At 33.5% G+C, this 13480-nt stretch overlaps 2 protein-coding genes across 2 annotated transcripts in view; one reads left to right on the plus strand and one right to left on the minus strand.

Annotated features, from left to right (window-relative positions):
- LOC126882601 (trypsin-1-like) overlaps positions 1–13480 on the minus strand; it is a 189234-nt gene that overhangs the window by 83943 nt on the left and 91811 nt on the right. The gene's annotated exons all lie outside the window — the stretch shown is intronic.
- The window catches only part of LOC126882624 (trypsin-7-like), a 71102-nt gene that overhangs the window by 29440 nt on the left and 28182 nt on the right, over positions 1–13480 (plus strand). The window contains exon 4 of the mRNA XM_050647601.1: positions 12204–12317. Coding sequence (XP_050503558.1) covers positions 12204–12317 — 114 coding nt within the window. The remainder of the gene's footprint in view (positions 1–12203; positions 12318–13480) is intronic.

Consider the following 13480-nt stretch of genomic DNA (forward strand, 5'->3'; position numbering starts at 1 on the left):
TTGTCAGTGTTACGGACGTTACTACTTTGCACTATTTATTTGTATGAGACTGATTCCGACATCCGACTGCAACTGCTGTCCGGCAGAACGTCAGTTGCTAATAATTATGCAAATTAATAGTGCAAAATAATGACGTTTGTCATGGTGACAACAGCAACTGCCGTCTGCAGTCGTTGTCGGAATCGTACCTTTAAAGTGTGTGGTATAATTATATACACTCACCGGCAGAGAAAATGGACACCCCAAAAAATGGGTCATTTTTAATGTCTTGTATTTCTTAAACCTGATGTCCGATTTAAGTAATTTTTTTAATATGTTATAGCCTTATTCTTTATCAATATCGATGTAATAATATTGTTGCTAAACAGATACATTGTCATTGTATACAGGGTGTACGAATCAAACTGTGTTTTTTTCTCAAACTTTGGAACACCCTGTGGAATGTTCTAGCTTTTATAAAATACTAATATTAAAACCCAACTATAGCCACAGATTTTCTCAACATTCTGTTTTTTTATTTATTCACTTATGTTGGATAATAAAAAAGTTAGGCACTTTAACAACTACCCCTGTTTTTCGTCAATACAGGGTGTTTTTCAATAAGTACGGCAAGCTTTAAGGGGTAATTCTGCATGATAAAATAATGGCAGTTTGCTTTATAAACTTATGCCCGCAAATACTTCGTTTCTGAGATAGGGGGTGTTGAAATTGTTCTTACAAACTGACGATTTATTTATTGCTCTAAAAGGGTTTGTGATATGCAAATGAAATTTGGTAGATTTTAAGAGCTAGTTATTGCGCATTTTTTGGCATACAATTGAGAATTTTATATTTACCATTGGCGTGCATACGGGATATATCTAAAATATTTATACCCGTATGCACGCCAATGGTGAATATAAAATTCTTAATTGTATGCCAAAAAATGCGCAATAACTACCTCTTAAAATCTACCAAATTTCATTTGCATATCACAAACCGTTTTAGAGAAATAAATAAATCGTTAGTTTGTAAGAACAATTTCAACACCCCCTATCTCGGAAACGAAGCATTTGCGGGCATACGTTTAATAAGCAAACTGTCATTATTTTATCATGCAGAATTACCCCTTAACGTTTGCCGTACTTATTTAAAAACACCCTGTATTAACGAAAAACAGGGGTAGTTGTTAAAGTGCTTAACTTTTTTATTATCCGACATAAGCGAATGAATCAAAAAACAGAATGTTAAGAAAACCTGAGGCTATAGTTTGGTTATAATTTCAGTATTTTATAAAAGCTAGAACATTCCACAGGGTGTTCCAAAGTTTGAGAAAAAAACACAGTTTGATTCGTACACCCTGTATACAATGACAATGTACCTGTCTAGCAACAATATTATTACAGCCATATTGATAAAGAATAACTCTATAACATATTAAAAAAAATACTTAAATCGGACATCAGGTTTAGGAAATACAAGACATTAAAAATGACCCATTTTTTGGGGTGCCCGTTTTCTCTGCCGGTGAGTGTATATTATATAACTTAAATGGTTGAAACTTAAGTTTGTTATTAAATTGCGACTTAAATGTTTAATTTGTTAATAAATGATTTATTAGTTTATATGTTGTTTCAGTTTTAACACAGTAGGTAAATATAATATAAAAAGTGAAAATTCTATGTATGTTATATATGTTGCATTGAGGATATTGTAATTCTATGCATTTTAACGAGCCTATTTGGTTTTACTTAAATGGAAAAATTGCAATACCAACAATGCCCATACGAATAATTGAATGGATCTGCAGAATAACCTTGTAAGCGCCACATGGTTTGTTTTTGAGAAGTCAAAGAAAAAATTTTAATATTGTGAAAATGGAGATACATTTTAAGGGTTAGTGATACAGTTTTTAAATACAAAATACAAACTGTATTACTCACCTTTAAAATGTATAAACTCAACATTATCACAATATTAAAACTTTTTCTTTGACTTCTCAAAAACAAAACATGTGGCGCTTACAACGTTATTCGGCGGGCCCATTTAATTGTGTATTTCTAAAACCACAAAATGAAAAATAAATCTAAAAAACGACGCAAAATCGACGTAAAAACTACGCTTTTCGTATCACGTATTTAAAACGTGATAAAAATGACGTGAATTATGGTAAGGCATATTCACGTGATTTTCGACGTCGAAAAAACGTGATAAACTGACGTCGTTTGGTGATAATTATGACGTTTTTTCAACGTTTTGTAAAGGTTATTTGGTTGCCTGGGGAGTATAGGGAGGATACACTGATCGTAAACTCTGGTTTTCAAATATTGTTTAATTTTAGTATTTTTCAAGATCCAACTCAGTTTTCCAAATCCTGCCCACGCTAACCTTATTCTTCTGGTAATTTCGGCAGTTTGATTTTCTTTGTTAACTTCCATTATCTGTCCCAGGTAGATGTATTCGCTTACTGTTACTATTTACTCGCTACTATTTTTTTTTAAGTTCATCTTAAAACCTACTTTTTCGGAAGCTTGAAATAGTTGCGTCATCAAATTTTTAGAGGTCATATATATTCATCTAATGTAGTTCTCATACCAGAGATTAACCATACCATATTTCTCATATTTAACTAGCAGATGTTTCAGTTGTAACAGCTCCTACGAAGCAATCAGAAGAGTAATTAGTGTAAAAGGAATTGAAAAGACAAGTTGCAGATAGATAGACTGCATGTTGAGGACCTGTGTGGTATACAGAACTACTGTATACTGGGGAATATAGTGTCAACTCAAGTAGCAGGATTCGGTTTGTAGGTGGAATCTTATCTCCTATCCTGTGTAAAATGGTCAAGAATAGACTAACAACTAGACTCAACAACGACAAACATCTTCTTCTCTGCTATTTGGATGACCTGGTCGTCTCAGCCCGAGGCAATTTAAATTACATTGTCAGTGATAAATACGACAATTTAAGACTATAGTTACTAAATGTGTTTCAAAACATAACATAAGCCGCTAGAAGTCCAGAATAATATTTATCAAAAGAAGAAATTAGATCCTCTATACATGAATGGTGCAAATTTAAATCTGCTAAGCAAAGTAAAGTACCTTTGGGTAATGTTAGACTTAGGGCTTACTTGGAATCAGCAGGCAGAACTTAAAACCAATAGAGCGATAACTACGTTACTAGTAGTCAGACACACACATAAAAAATCTGCAGTTTAAAACTAGACAAGTATTATTGGATGTATGCATGGTTAGACGAAGGAACGAAGCATTAAACCTAGGAATTTTGTGCAGTAAGATGAATCGTCATGCAACTTTTTGCATTCGATTAGAGAGAGTCTCAGGCAACTTTGTGAACTAAATTCATCTAGGGCAAAAAATTTTGTGCATAAGAAAATGCATTTTAAAAGTGCATCTCGAAGAGGTGAAAATGAAAAATTTAGAACTCAGGCAATATTGATGGAAATGAGTTGAATTTTTATAATCGGGGGTTTTTGGGATCGCTGAGCACGAATTTCATATCAGCGATGGTCTCCAAGGTACCTGGTGCCCATGGTGGAACTCGTCGCCTAGAGTTTTACGTTATAATCATTAAAAATCAGTCAATATCCATTACTCGGGGGGTTTTTGGGGTCGCCGGCTCGTTGCCTGGAGATTTATGTTATAATCATTCAAACTCAGTCAATAACCATTACTCTGAGGGTTTTGGGGGTCGCTGAACAAGGGTTTCATGTGGTCGATGGTATCCAAGGTACCTGGTGCCCAGGGTGGAGCTCGTCGTCTGGAGTATTATGTTATAATTATTCAATTATTTAAAACCTTTACGCGGGGGGTTTTGGGGGTCGCTGAGCATGAATTTCATGACGGCGATGGTCTCCTGTGTACCTGGTGCCCAGGGTGGAACTCGTCGCCTGGAGTTTTATGTTATAATCATTCAAACTCTGTCAATAACCATTACTCTGAGGATTTTGGGGGTCGCTGAACAATAATTTCATGTGTTTGATGGTCTCCAAAGTACCTAGTGCCCAAAGTGGAACTCGTCGTCTGGTGTTTTATGTTATAATTATTACAAATCATTTAAAACCATTACTCGGGTAGTTTTGTGGGTCGCTGAACATGAATTTCATGACGGTGATGGTCTCCAGGGTACCTGGTGCCCAGGGTGGAACTCGTCGCCTGGAGTTTTATGGTATAATCATTCAAAATCAGTCAATAACCATTACTATGAAGGTTTTAGGGGTCGCTGGGCACCAATTTCATGTTGGCGATGGTCTTCAAGGTAGGTATACAATAATCTAAAAAATACGTGTTAAATTAAATGTTAGTGCACGTATTCATAATCAATTTATTTGTATAATATAATGAAAAAATTAATAAAAAAGTAAAATAAAATAAAAAAATATATTTACTTACTTGAAGTTACACAAATTTCTCTCTTCCGCAATTTCGAAAACCAAAATTATAAAACAGCGCAGCTATAGACTGTAGATAATGAAAATTCCTTTAATACCAATCTTAAACGGCTTGATATTATAATATTATTATTTATTCAGTAATTAACAAAACTAATTAAAAAAATGAATTTATTAACGTTTCGACGCCCAAGTCGAAAACTAATAAGTATAAAATAAATGACTTTTTCTAAACACCAACATTAAAAACATACTTTGCTTTAAATACGGTATCACTTTTTAAATGTTTTTTTATAATTAATTAAAAATTTTTAAAAGAACAGAACTACATAAAAGTGTAGCTTGGAGGTATTCACATATATACTATGCTTTGTTTTTAAACCAGGAGCAGTAATATAAAAAGACAGATTCACACCCAAGAAAGTCAATAGAAAAATCACCATATACATCTTCTTTTTTGGTTGATCATATCGGCCTTCGACGGTAATCCGTCAACATTATATTATCTCATTATATTATTATATATGGTTCTAAAAACCACTGTTTTTTTTTATATAAAAACAGACTAGAAATCTAAAAATTAAAATAATACCACAGAAAACACAAAAAATCGCTGATATAACTTAATTACCCTTGAAATGCCAATTATGTCAAAATTTCATAAATGTCATTAGTATCAAAATTTAACGACAACTGCTTTTTAAGCGACAAAATGTTAAAATATTATACAATAATATATTATAGAATACATCCATAAAATTAGTATACATAAACCAGTTAGTGGGAGAAACAAAGAAAAATCATATTTATCTGAAGCCTTATATAATATTGAGCCATATAGAGACTCAATTCACAGATATGATAAATTACCCTGTTATGAATTTGAATATGAGATGTAACATCAACCAATTCCAGTAATCAATTTAAATATTTTTAAAAATAGCATATATAATCATAATATTATTTTCAAAGCGGAAACGAATCATTTAATAAACAAGTACCAGTTTGTATTTACTGATGCATCTAAAAATGAAAACGATCATGTGGGGTTTGGAGTATACATGCCAAATTTAAACTACTCCTATTCTTCAAACTTACCATCCGAATTAAATATATGTAATGCAGAAATTAGTGCAATAAATAAGGGGATAAGTGTGTTCCTAGAAAAAAATATTTCAAAAGGTATTCTCTTTAGTGATTCTATGAGTGCAATAGATAAGTTGAAACAAATTGGATTAAGTGCTAAAACAGATAATGCCACATTATTAACCAGAAGATTAATAGTGGAGTCCAACAACAGTGGCAATAAATTCAAATTATCTTGGATCCCAGGACATAGCGGCATTGAGGAAAATGAATATGTTGATAAACTAGCAAGAATTGGAAGTAGTCTCAAAATCCCTGCTAATATAAAAATAAATTATAATGACATACTCCCAAAATTGAAAGCCAGAATCAAAGAAAAACATAACAATTTCTGGACGAACTCCATTCAATTAAAAGGCAAATGGGTGCCGTGGCCGTTAGTAGGCATCCGCTATGAGAGAAATTTTTTGGAAAATACGAAAATATACATTATTTTAAACTATTCTCAAAAAAAAATTTTGCGGATTATCCATTAGTTTTCATAATAAAAGACTTTGAAAATTGGATTTTATACACTTTTTTAGACCGCCATATTGATAATTACATGTGACGTTGCTGGATGTTGCCAAATCTATAAAAAAATTTGGTTTTACAAGTAACAAATTTTGACGCATTTTTGTGGGGAAATGGACCTAACCTAACCAAACCTGGACCGTACGGGCATCGGTACAGGAGGGATTTTTCTCGATTTATCTTTGAAATCTAGGGATTTTTAAAGTGTGACATAATTTTTATATTTATTGCTAGTGCCACCTACTATGTAGTAATTAAACAATTCAAATTTAACAATGCAGTTTTCTTCAACTTTGTTTGCGTTTAATATTTTGTTACAAATTGACAGCTGACAATGACATTTTCTTATTTTTTTGTTAACATTGACAGCTGACAATGACATTTTCTTCTTTTTTTGTTGACATTGACAGCTGACAAAAGGTAATGACAGTTTCTTCTTTTTTTTGTTGACATTGACAGCTGACAGTGACATTTTCTTTTTTTTTTGTTGACATTGACAGCTGGCAATGACAGTTTTTTTTGTTGACATTGACATCTGACAATGGCATTTTTTTCTTTTTTTGTTGACATTGACAGCTGACAAATGGTAATGTCAGTTCTTTCGTTTTTTTGTTGACATTGACAGCTGACAAATGGTAATGACAGTTTCTTCTTTTTTTTGTCGACATTGACAGTGACATTTTTTTGTTAACACTGACAGCTGACAATGACAGTTTTTTTTGTTGACATTGACAGCTGAAAATGACATTTTCTTTTTTTTTTGTTGACATTGACAGCTGACAAATGGTAATGGCAGTTTCTTCGTTTTTTGTTGACATTGACAACTGACAAATGGTAATGACAGTTTCTTCGTTTTTTGTTGACATTGACAGCTGACAAATGGTAATGACAGTTTCTTCTTTTTTTTGTTGACATTGACATTTTCTTCTTTTTTGTTGACATTGACAGCTGACAATGACATTTTTTTCTTTTTTGTTAACATTGACAGCTGACAATGACATTTTCTTCTTTTTTTGTCGACATTGACAGCTGACAAATGGTAATGATAGTTTCTTCTTTTTTTTGTTGACATTGACAGCTGACAGTGATATTTTTTTCTTTTTTTTTTGACATTGACAGCTGACAATGACATTTTCTTCTTTTTTTTGTTGACATTGGCAGCTGGCGAATGGTAATGGCAGTTTACATAATAAATGGCAGTTTACAATTAATAAACGGGCAGACTGCAATTGCGCGCAGCGGTCAGAAAGGAGGAAGACCTAACCCTTCGGTCCAAACCTAACTTACGGGTAATAGAGTGAGAGAACCGCAGGAGGTATTTGACCGCTGCGCGCAATCACAACCCACCCTAATAAACATAGTTTAATTTGTATCTCTCCACTGACCTCACCGTACATAAACGGCGACACTGTCTTTCTTTGCACTTAAACTGTTTTTTAATTAATCAAACACTTTGCAAACGTTGGATTAATTCTAAATCGCTTTTTTGTGTGATATTATTAATATCAAAATAAGAAGTTACATCCATTTTTCGATACTAAACGTGAATGACAACTAATCTTGTTTTGACAAATTTTCAAATTCCAAAGATATTTTGATTTACATCAATATTTGAAACAGAAAACCTTACGATAAAAATTGGCAACCTAGCACAGTCGTTGTCGAATGTCGATCTAAATGTCATAAACATTTTGTGATTTTGTGTTGTGAATTTGATTACTTGATTGCAAAAATGTTGACAGAGAGAATTTAAAATTTTGTTGGATTATAATATTTTCAATATAATCCAGTATTCTAATAAAAATAATGGACGTATACCGCACTAATATGGATTAATAAGATATAAATAAAAGGTCAGTACCTACAAATATAAAATATACACTTCTATTTGGGGAAAATATGTCTGAAATTAGTAAGGTTATGTATGAAAAAAACCAATTTTTAAAGTTGATTTTTATTTAAATGAATGAGTAATCCGCAAATTTTTTTCGGGAAAATAGCTTAAAACAATGTATATTTTCATATTTTCCAAAAAATTTTACCCGATGCGAATGCCTACTAACTGCAACGGCACCTTTATTTTGTAGTATTATTATCTAATTTTTATGTTGAAAATATATATTTCTAACAATTTTATTAAAAAAACCTGTGTTAACGGCCACCTGCCAACATCGGCCACCTGTCCTAACGGCCAGTTTAAAAATGTCCCAAACCAATTATAGGTAGACTACAAAAACTGGCAATACCGTCCACCTTTCTATATCGGCCAATAGTTCTTTCATTTTTAGTGGCTGTTACTGACAAATTTTACTGTACATATTACGAAAAATGATGAAATGTGAGAATCTATCTAACGGCGCGACTACTCGCGGGTTAAAGCTAATTGGCTCTCCCCAAAGTCATATATTCCACAAAAAGAAGAAGAAGAAAAAAAATTCCTACGCATTACTACACCCTTCCTCGAGGCACTTACGAAATTTTTTCAAAATTGCAAAATTTTTCATCAAGTTATCGCGAAAAAGGATAAAAATTGAGATTCTATCTCACCGCGCGACTACTCGCGGGTTAATAAAGTAAATTTATGGGATATACATAAAGAGCTACAAGCTGCAGGAGCATCTGACACTTCTACTATCAAAGTCATATTACAAAATATTAACAAAAAACAAATAGAAGTTTTAAATAAATTTTTAAGCATCAACAAGATGAACATATAAATAAAAGAAGAACTAAAAGAAGCTAACCCAAAGTTATAACTTTTCTGTTAAATTGCTGCCTAAACTCCTTTGTTGTGTTATAGTTATTGTGTTATCTGTGTTTTACTGACATTCACCAATACCATTAAATTCATAGAAACAGTATTGCTTATTGCCATGAGCAATACCAAATGCAATGCTAAGAAATGTGCTGGCAAATGCACCAGTATGCACGCCAAAAGTGAAGAAAGAAGAAGAAGAAATGTTAAAATAATTTTTAAATAGGTAATTTTTTAGGATATGATATAAAAGTGTTTTAAGAAAAATTATTAATGAAAAATATATTTAGCGACCCCCAAAACACCGAAGTAATGAATATTGACTGATTTTGAATGAATATAACATACTTAAAACTGCAGGCGACGAGTTCCACCCTAGGTACCAGGTACTTCGGAGACCATCGCCGACATGAAATTCGTACTCAGAGACCCCAATAACCCCCGAGTAACGGTTATTGACTGGTTTTGAATGGTTACAACATAAAACTCCAGGCGACGAGTTTCACCCTGGGCACCAGGTAACTTAGAGACCATCGCCGACATGAAATTCGTATTAAGCGACCCCCAAAACTCCCAGATTAATGGTTTTTCACTGATTTTGAATAATTATGACATAAAACTCCAGGCGACGAGTTGAACCCTGGTAACCAGGTACCTGGGAGACCACCGCCAACATTAAATTGTGTTTAGCGACTTCAAAAACCCCCCGAGTAATGGTTATTGACTGATTTTGAATCGTTATAACATAAAACGCTAGGCAACGAGTTCCAACCCTTGGCACCAGGTACGTTGGGCACCATCGCCGACATGAAATTCGTACTCAGGGACCCTCAAAACCACCAGGGTAATAGTGTTTGACTAATTTTGAATAATTATAACTGAAAACTCCTGGCGACGAGTTCCACTTTAGGCACCAGGTATCTTGTAGACCATCGCCGACATTAAATCCGTGGTCAGCGACCCCAAAAAACGACGTGTAATGGATATTGACTGATTTTTAAATATTATAACATAAAACTCCAGGCGACGAGTTCCACACTGGGCACCAGGTACCTTGGAGACCATCGCCGATATGAAATTCGTACTCAGCGACCCCCAAAGTCCCAAGGGTAATAGTTTTTGGCTGATTTTGGATAATTATAACTAAAAACTCTAGGCGACGAGTTCCACCCTGGGCACCAGGTATCTTGGATGTCATCGCCAACATTAAATTCGTGGCCGGCGACATCAAAAACCCCCCGAGTAATGGATATTGACTGATTTTTAATGATTATAACGTAAAACTCTAGGCGACGAGTTCCACCGTGGGCACCAGGTACCTTGGAGGCCATAGCCGATATGAAATTCCGTCAATATTTCCCAAGTTCTAAATTTTTCATTTTCACCTCTTCGAGATGCACTTTTAAAATGCATTTTCTAATGCACAAAAATTTTTGCCCTAGATGAATTTAGTTCACAAAGTTGCCTGACACTCTCCCTAAACGAATGCAAAAAGTTCCATGACGATTCATCTTACTGCACAAAATTCCTAGGTTTTGGGCTTTTTAGTGCGTCGTTGCTTCGTCTAGGTAGTTAAACCAGCAATTACATATTATTATGCATGAGTGGTATCGTATCCAAAAATTTAACAAAAACGTACCATCCTAACAATAAGCAAAGTTCACACACTTCTGATCCTTGATGTGACTATCCGTGACGAATGTTGGCGATCATCATGGCAAGCTTTATCTTATCTGCAGCAACGCGGAAAAGCTGCACATATGTTGTGTTGAACCTGTTCTGAGGTTCTTTAACCAGGATATTCTTCTTCGTCCTGGAACTCACTTTCACATAGGCTAATAGGAGGTCGATTCAGTTCTGAGGTCCTTTAACCAAGATGTTCGTCATGGAACTCACTTTCCAAATATTTTTCTTGCAGGATGATTTATAGACGTTATGAAGGCTGTGTACTAAATTTACGTGCATAGAAATCGGCCCACTTAAAAATTTGGTCATTTTTGATGTCTCATATTTCCTAAAGCTGTTGGCCGATTTAAGTGTTTTTTTGAACATGTTATAGCCTGATTATTTAAAAATAACACTGTAATAATGCTGTTGCTAAACAGGTAAATTTTCATTGTATATCGGGTGTACCAATCAAACTGTGTTTTTTTCTTAAAGTTCGCATCATCCTGTGGAATATTCTAGCATTTATAAAATATTGAAATTAAAACCCTACTATTGCCTCAGGTTTTCTTATTATTTTGTTTTTTGATTCATTCGTTTATGTTGGATAATAAAAAAGTTAGGTACTTTAACAACTAGACATGTTCTTCATCAATACACGGTATTTCTAAATAAGTGTGACCAATTTTAAGGGGTAATTCTGCATGAAAAAATAATGAGAGTTGGCTTGATAAAAGTATGTCCGCAAATGTTTCGTTTCCGAGATACGGAATGTTGTATTTTTTCTTACAAACTGACAATTTATGTATTGTTCTAAAACCAGTTGAGATATGCGAATGAAATTTGATAGGTTTTAAGAGATAGTTATTGCGGATTTTTTGACATAAAATTAAGAATTTCATATTCACCATTAGCGTGCATACGGGTAATATGATCGGTCATATTACACGTATGCGCGCTAACGGTGAATATTAAATTCTTAATTGTATGTCAAAAAAGTGTAATAACTACGTCTTAAAACCCACCAAATTTCATTGGCATAACTCAACTGGTTTTAAAGCAATAAAATAAATGGTCAGTTTGTAAAAAAAAATTCAACATCCCGTATCTCAGAAATGAAACATTTGCGGACATACGTTTATAAAGCCAACTGTCATTATTTTTTCATGCAGAATTACCCCTTAAAGTTTTCCACACTTATTTAGAAACACCGTGTATTGATGAAGAACATAACTTTTTTATTATCCAACACAAACGAATGAATCAAAAAACAGAGTGTTAAGAAAACCTGAGGCTATAGTTGGGTTTTAATTTCAGTATTTTATAAATGCTAGAATATTCCACAGGATGATGCGAACTTTGAGAAAAAACACAGTTTGATTGGTACACCCGGTATACAATGAAAATTTACCTGTTTAGCAACAATATTATTACAGTAGTATTGTTAAAGAATCAGGCTATAACATGTTTAAAAAATCACTTAAATCGGCCAACAACAGGTTTAGGAAATATGAGACATCAAATATGACCAAATTTTTAAGTGGGCCGATTTCTATACACGTAAGTTTAGTTCAGAATAATCTCCTTTTTTTAATTTGAGACCAGTAATAAACCCAACTGTAGTGAACCTTAAATTTAGTTGCCACTTTGTAGTGGTTTTATTTTGTTATTATGTTTTAGAATAATAATGTAGATATTTGCAATCTTACTTTAATATTAAATATATTTTAGTTAGAAGAGGATGTAAAGTTTTCTAAAAAAATTCAACCCATAAAACTACCTGAACAAGATGCTAAAATACCAAAAGGAACATCGCTCGTAGTTGCAGGCTGGGCGAAAACATCGGTAAATCGAATACCATTTTAATTAAATTATTCAATAATTAATATAATTAAAAATCAGGATATTGACGAAAATGTAATAATAATCTTTTACCATTTACTTTATTACAGGGTGTAACAAAAAGGTAGGTGATAAATCAAATCGCATATTCTGTGACCAAAAATAGTTCAATTGAACCTAACGTAACTTAGTACAAATGTGCACGTAAAAAGAGTTACAAACCTTTGAAGTTACAAAATGAAAATCTATTTTTCCAATATCGAAAACTGTTAAAGATTTTATATTGAAAATAGACATGTGGCTTTTTCATGTCAGGAATATCTCCAAAAAATAAGAGTGGAATTTGTGCAGTGCACCCGATAATGTTTTGTTAATGTTTGTGAAGATTCCAATTACTAAATTATTATTGTGGTGACGTTAGTTAAACAAAATGTTTTTAAAACTTTATTGTCTCTCAGTACTTTTTCAATAAATCAGTTTTTATCGAGAGGCGGCTCCTTTTCTAAGTACGTAACAAAATGTAATGGTGGGGAAGCCCAAGCAGGGATTTTTGCAGTTACTCGGGTGCGTCAGATTGTGACATGGGGAGAAACCTGGTACCCTGCAGATGTACCTCTACCATATATTGGCTCTTAACACAGGGGAGTTCCTTAAGGGAGTCCGAAAAAAAATATATCCTTAAAAAACTCGAAATTGTCAGATTAAGATAGTGTAAGTTAAGTACATGCAAAATAGTGTATATTTCAAAAATCTGACGATCTGAGCGGGTCGTAAGGAAATGGGAGAGTCAAAAAGTTTCACAAAAAAAGCGAATATTTCGCGAAATGAACGTCACATCGAAAAACTAAAAAGTACGTGTTCAATATTTTTTAAAAATCTATCGAATGATACCAAACAGAACCCCCCAGGGAGAGGGATGGGGGTAAATTTAAAATTTTAAATACGAACCCAACATCAGCAGAAAAAGGAAGCAATCATAAATTGGTATTGTGCAAAATAATAATGAAAACACATCTATGTGATAACAAAACAGCAGAATACACCACCAAGATTAAAGTCGAAAGCTTACAGGACGACTCCACCAGATACCTATTCCAAAAAAGACTAACGGAAAAAAGCAGCAACATGTACCTATATCACAGAAAGTGACGGAGTCGAAGAAAGCT

Source organism: Diabrotica virgifera, chromosome 1 (genome assembly GCF_917563875.1).
Source record: "Diabrotica virgifera virgifera chromosome 1, PGI_DIABVI_V3a".
In the NCBI taxonomy this organism is placed as follows: domain Eukaryota; kingdom Metazoa; phylum Arthropoda; class Insecta; order Coleoptera; family Chrysomelidae; genus Diabrotica; species Diabrotica virgifera.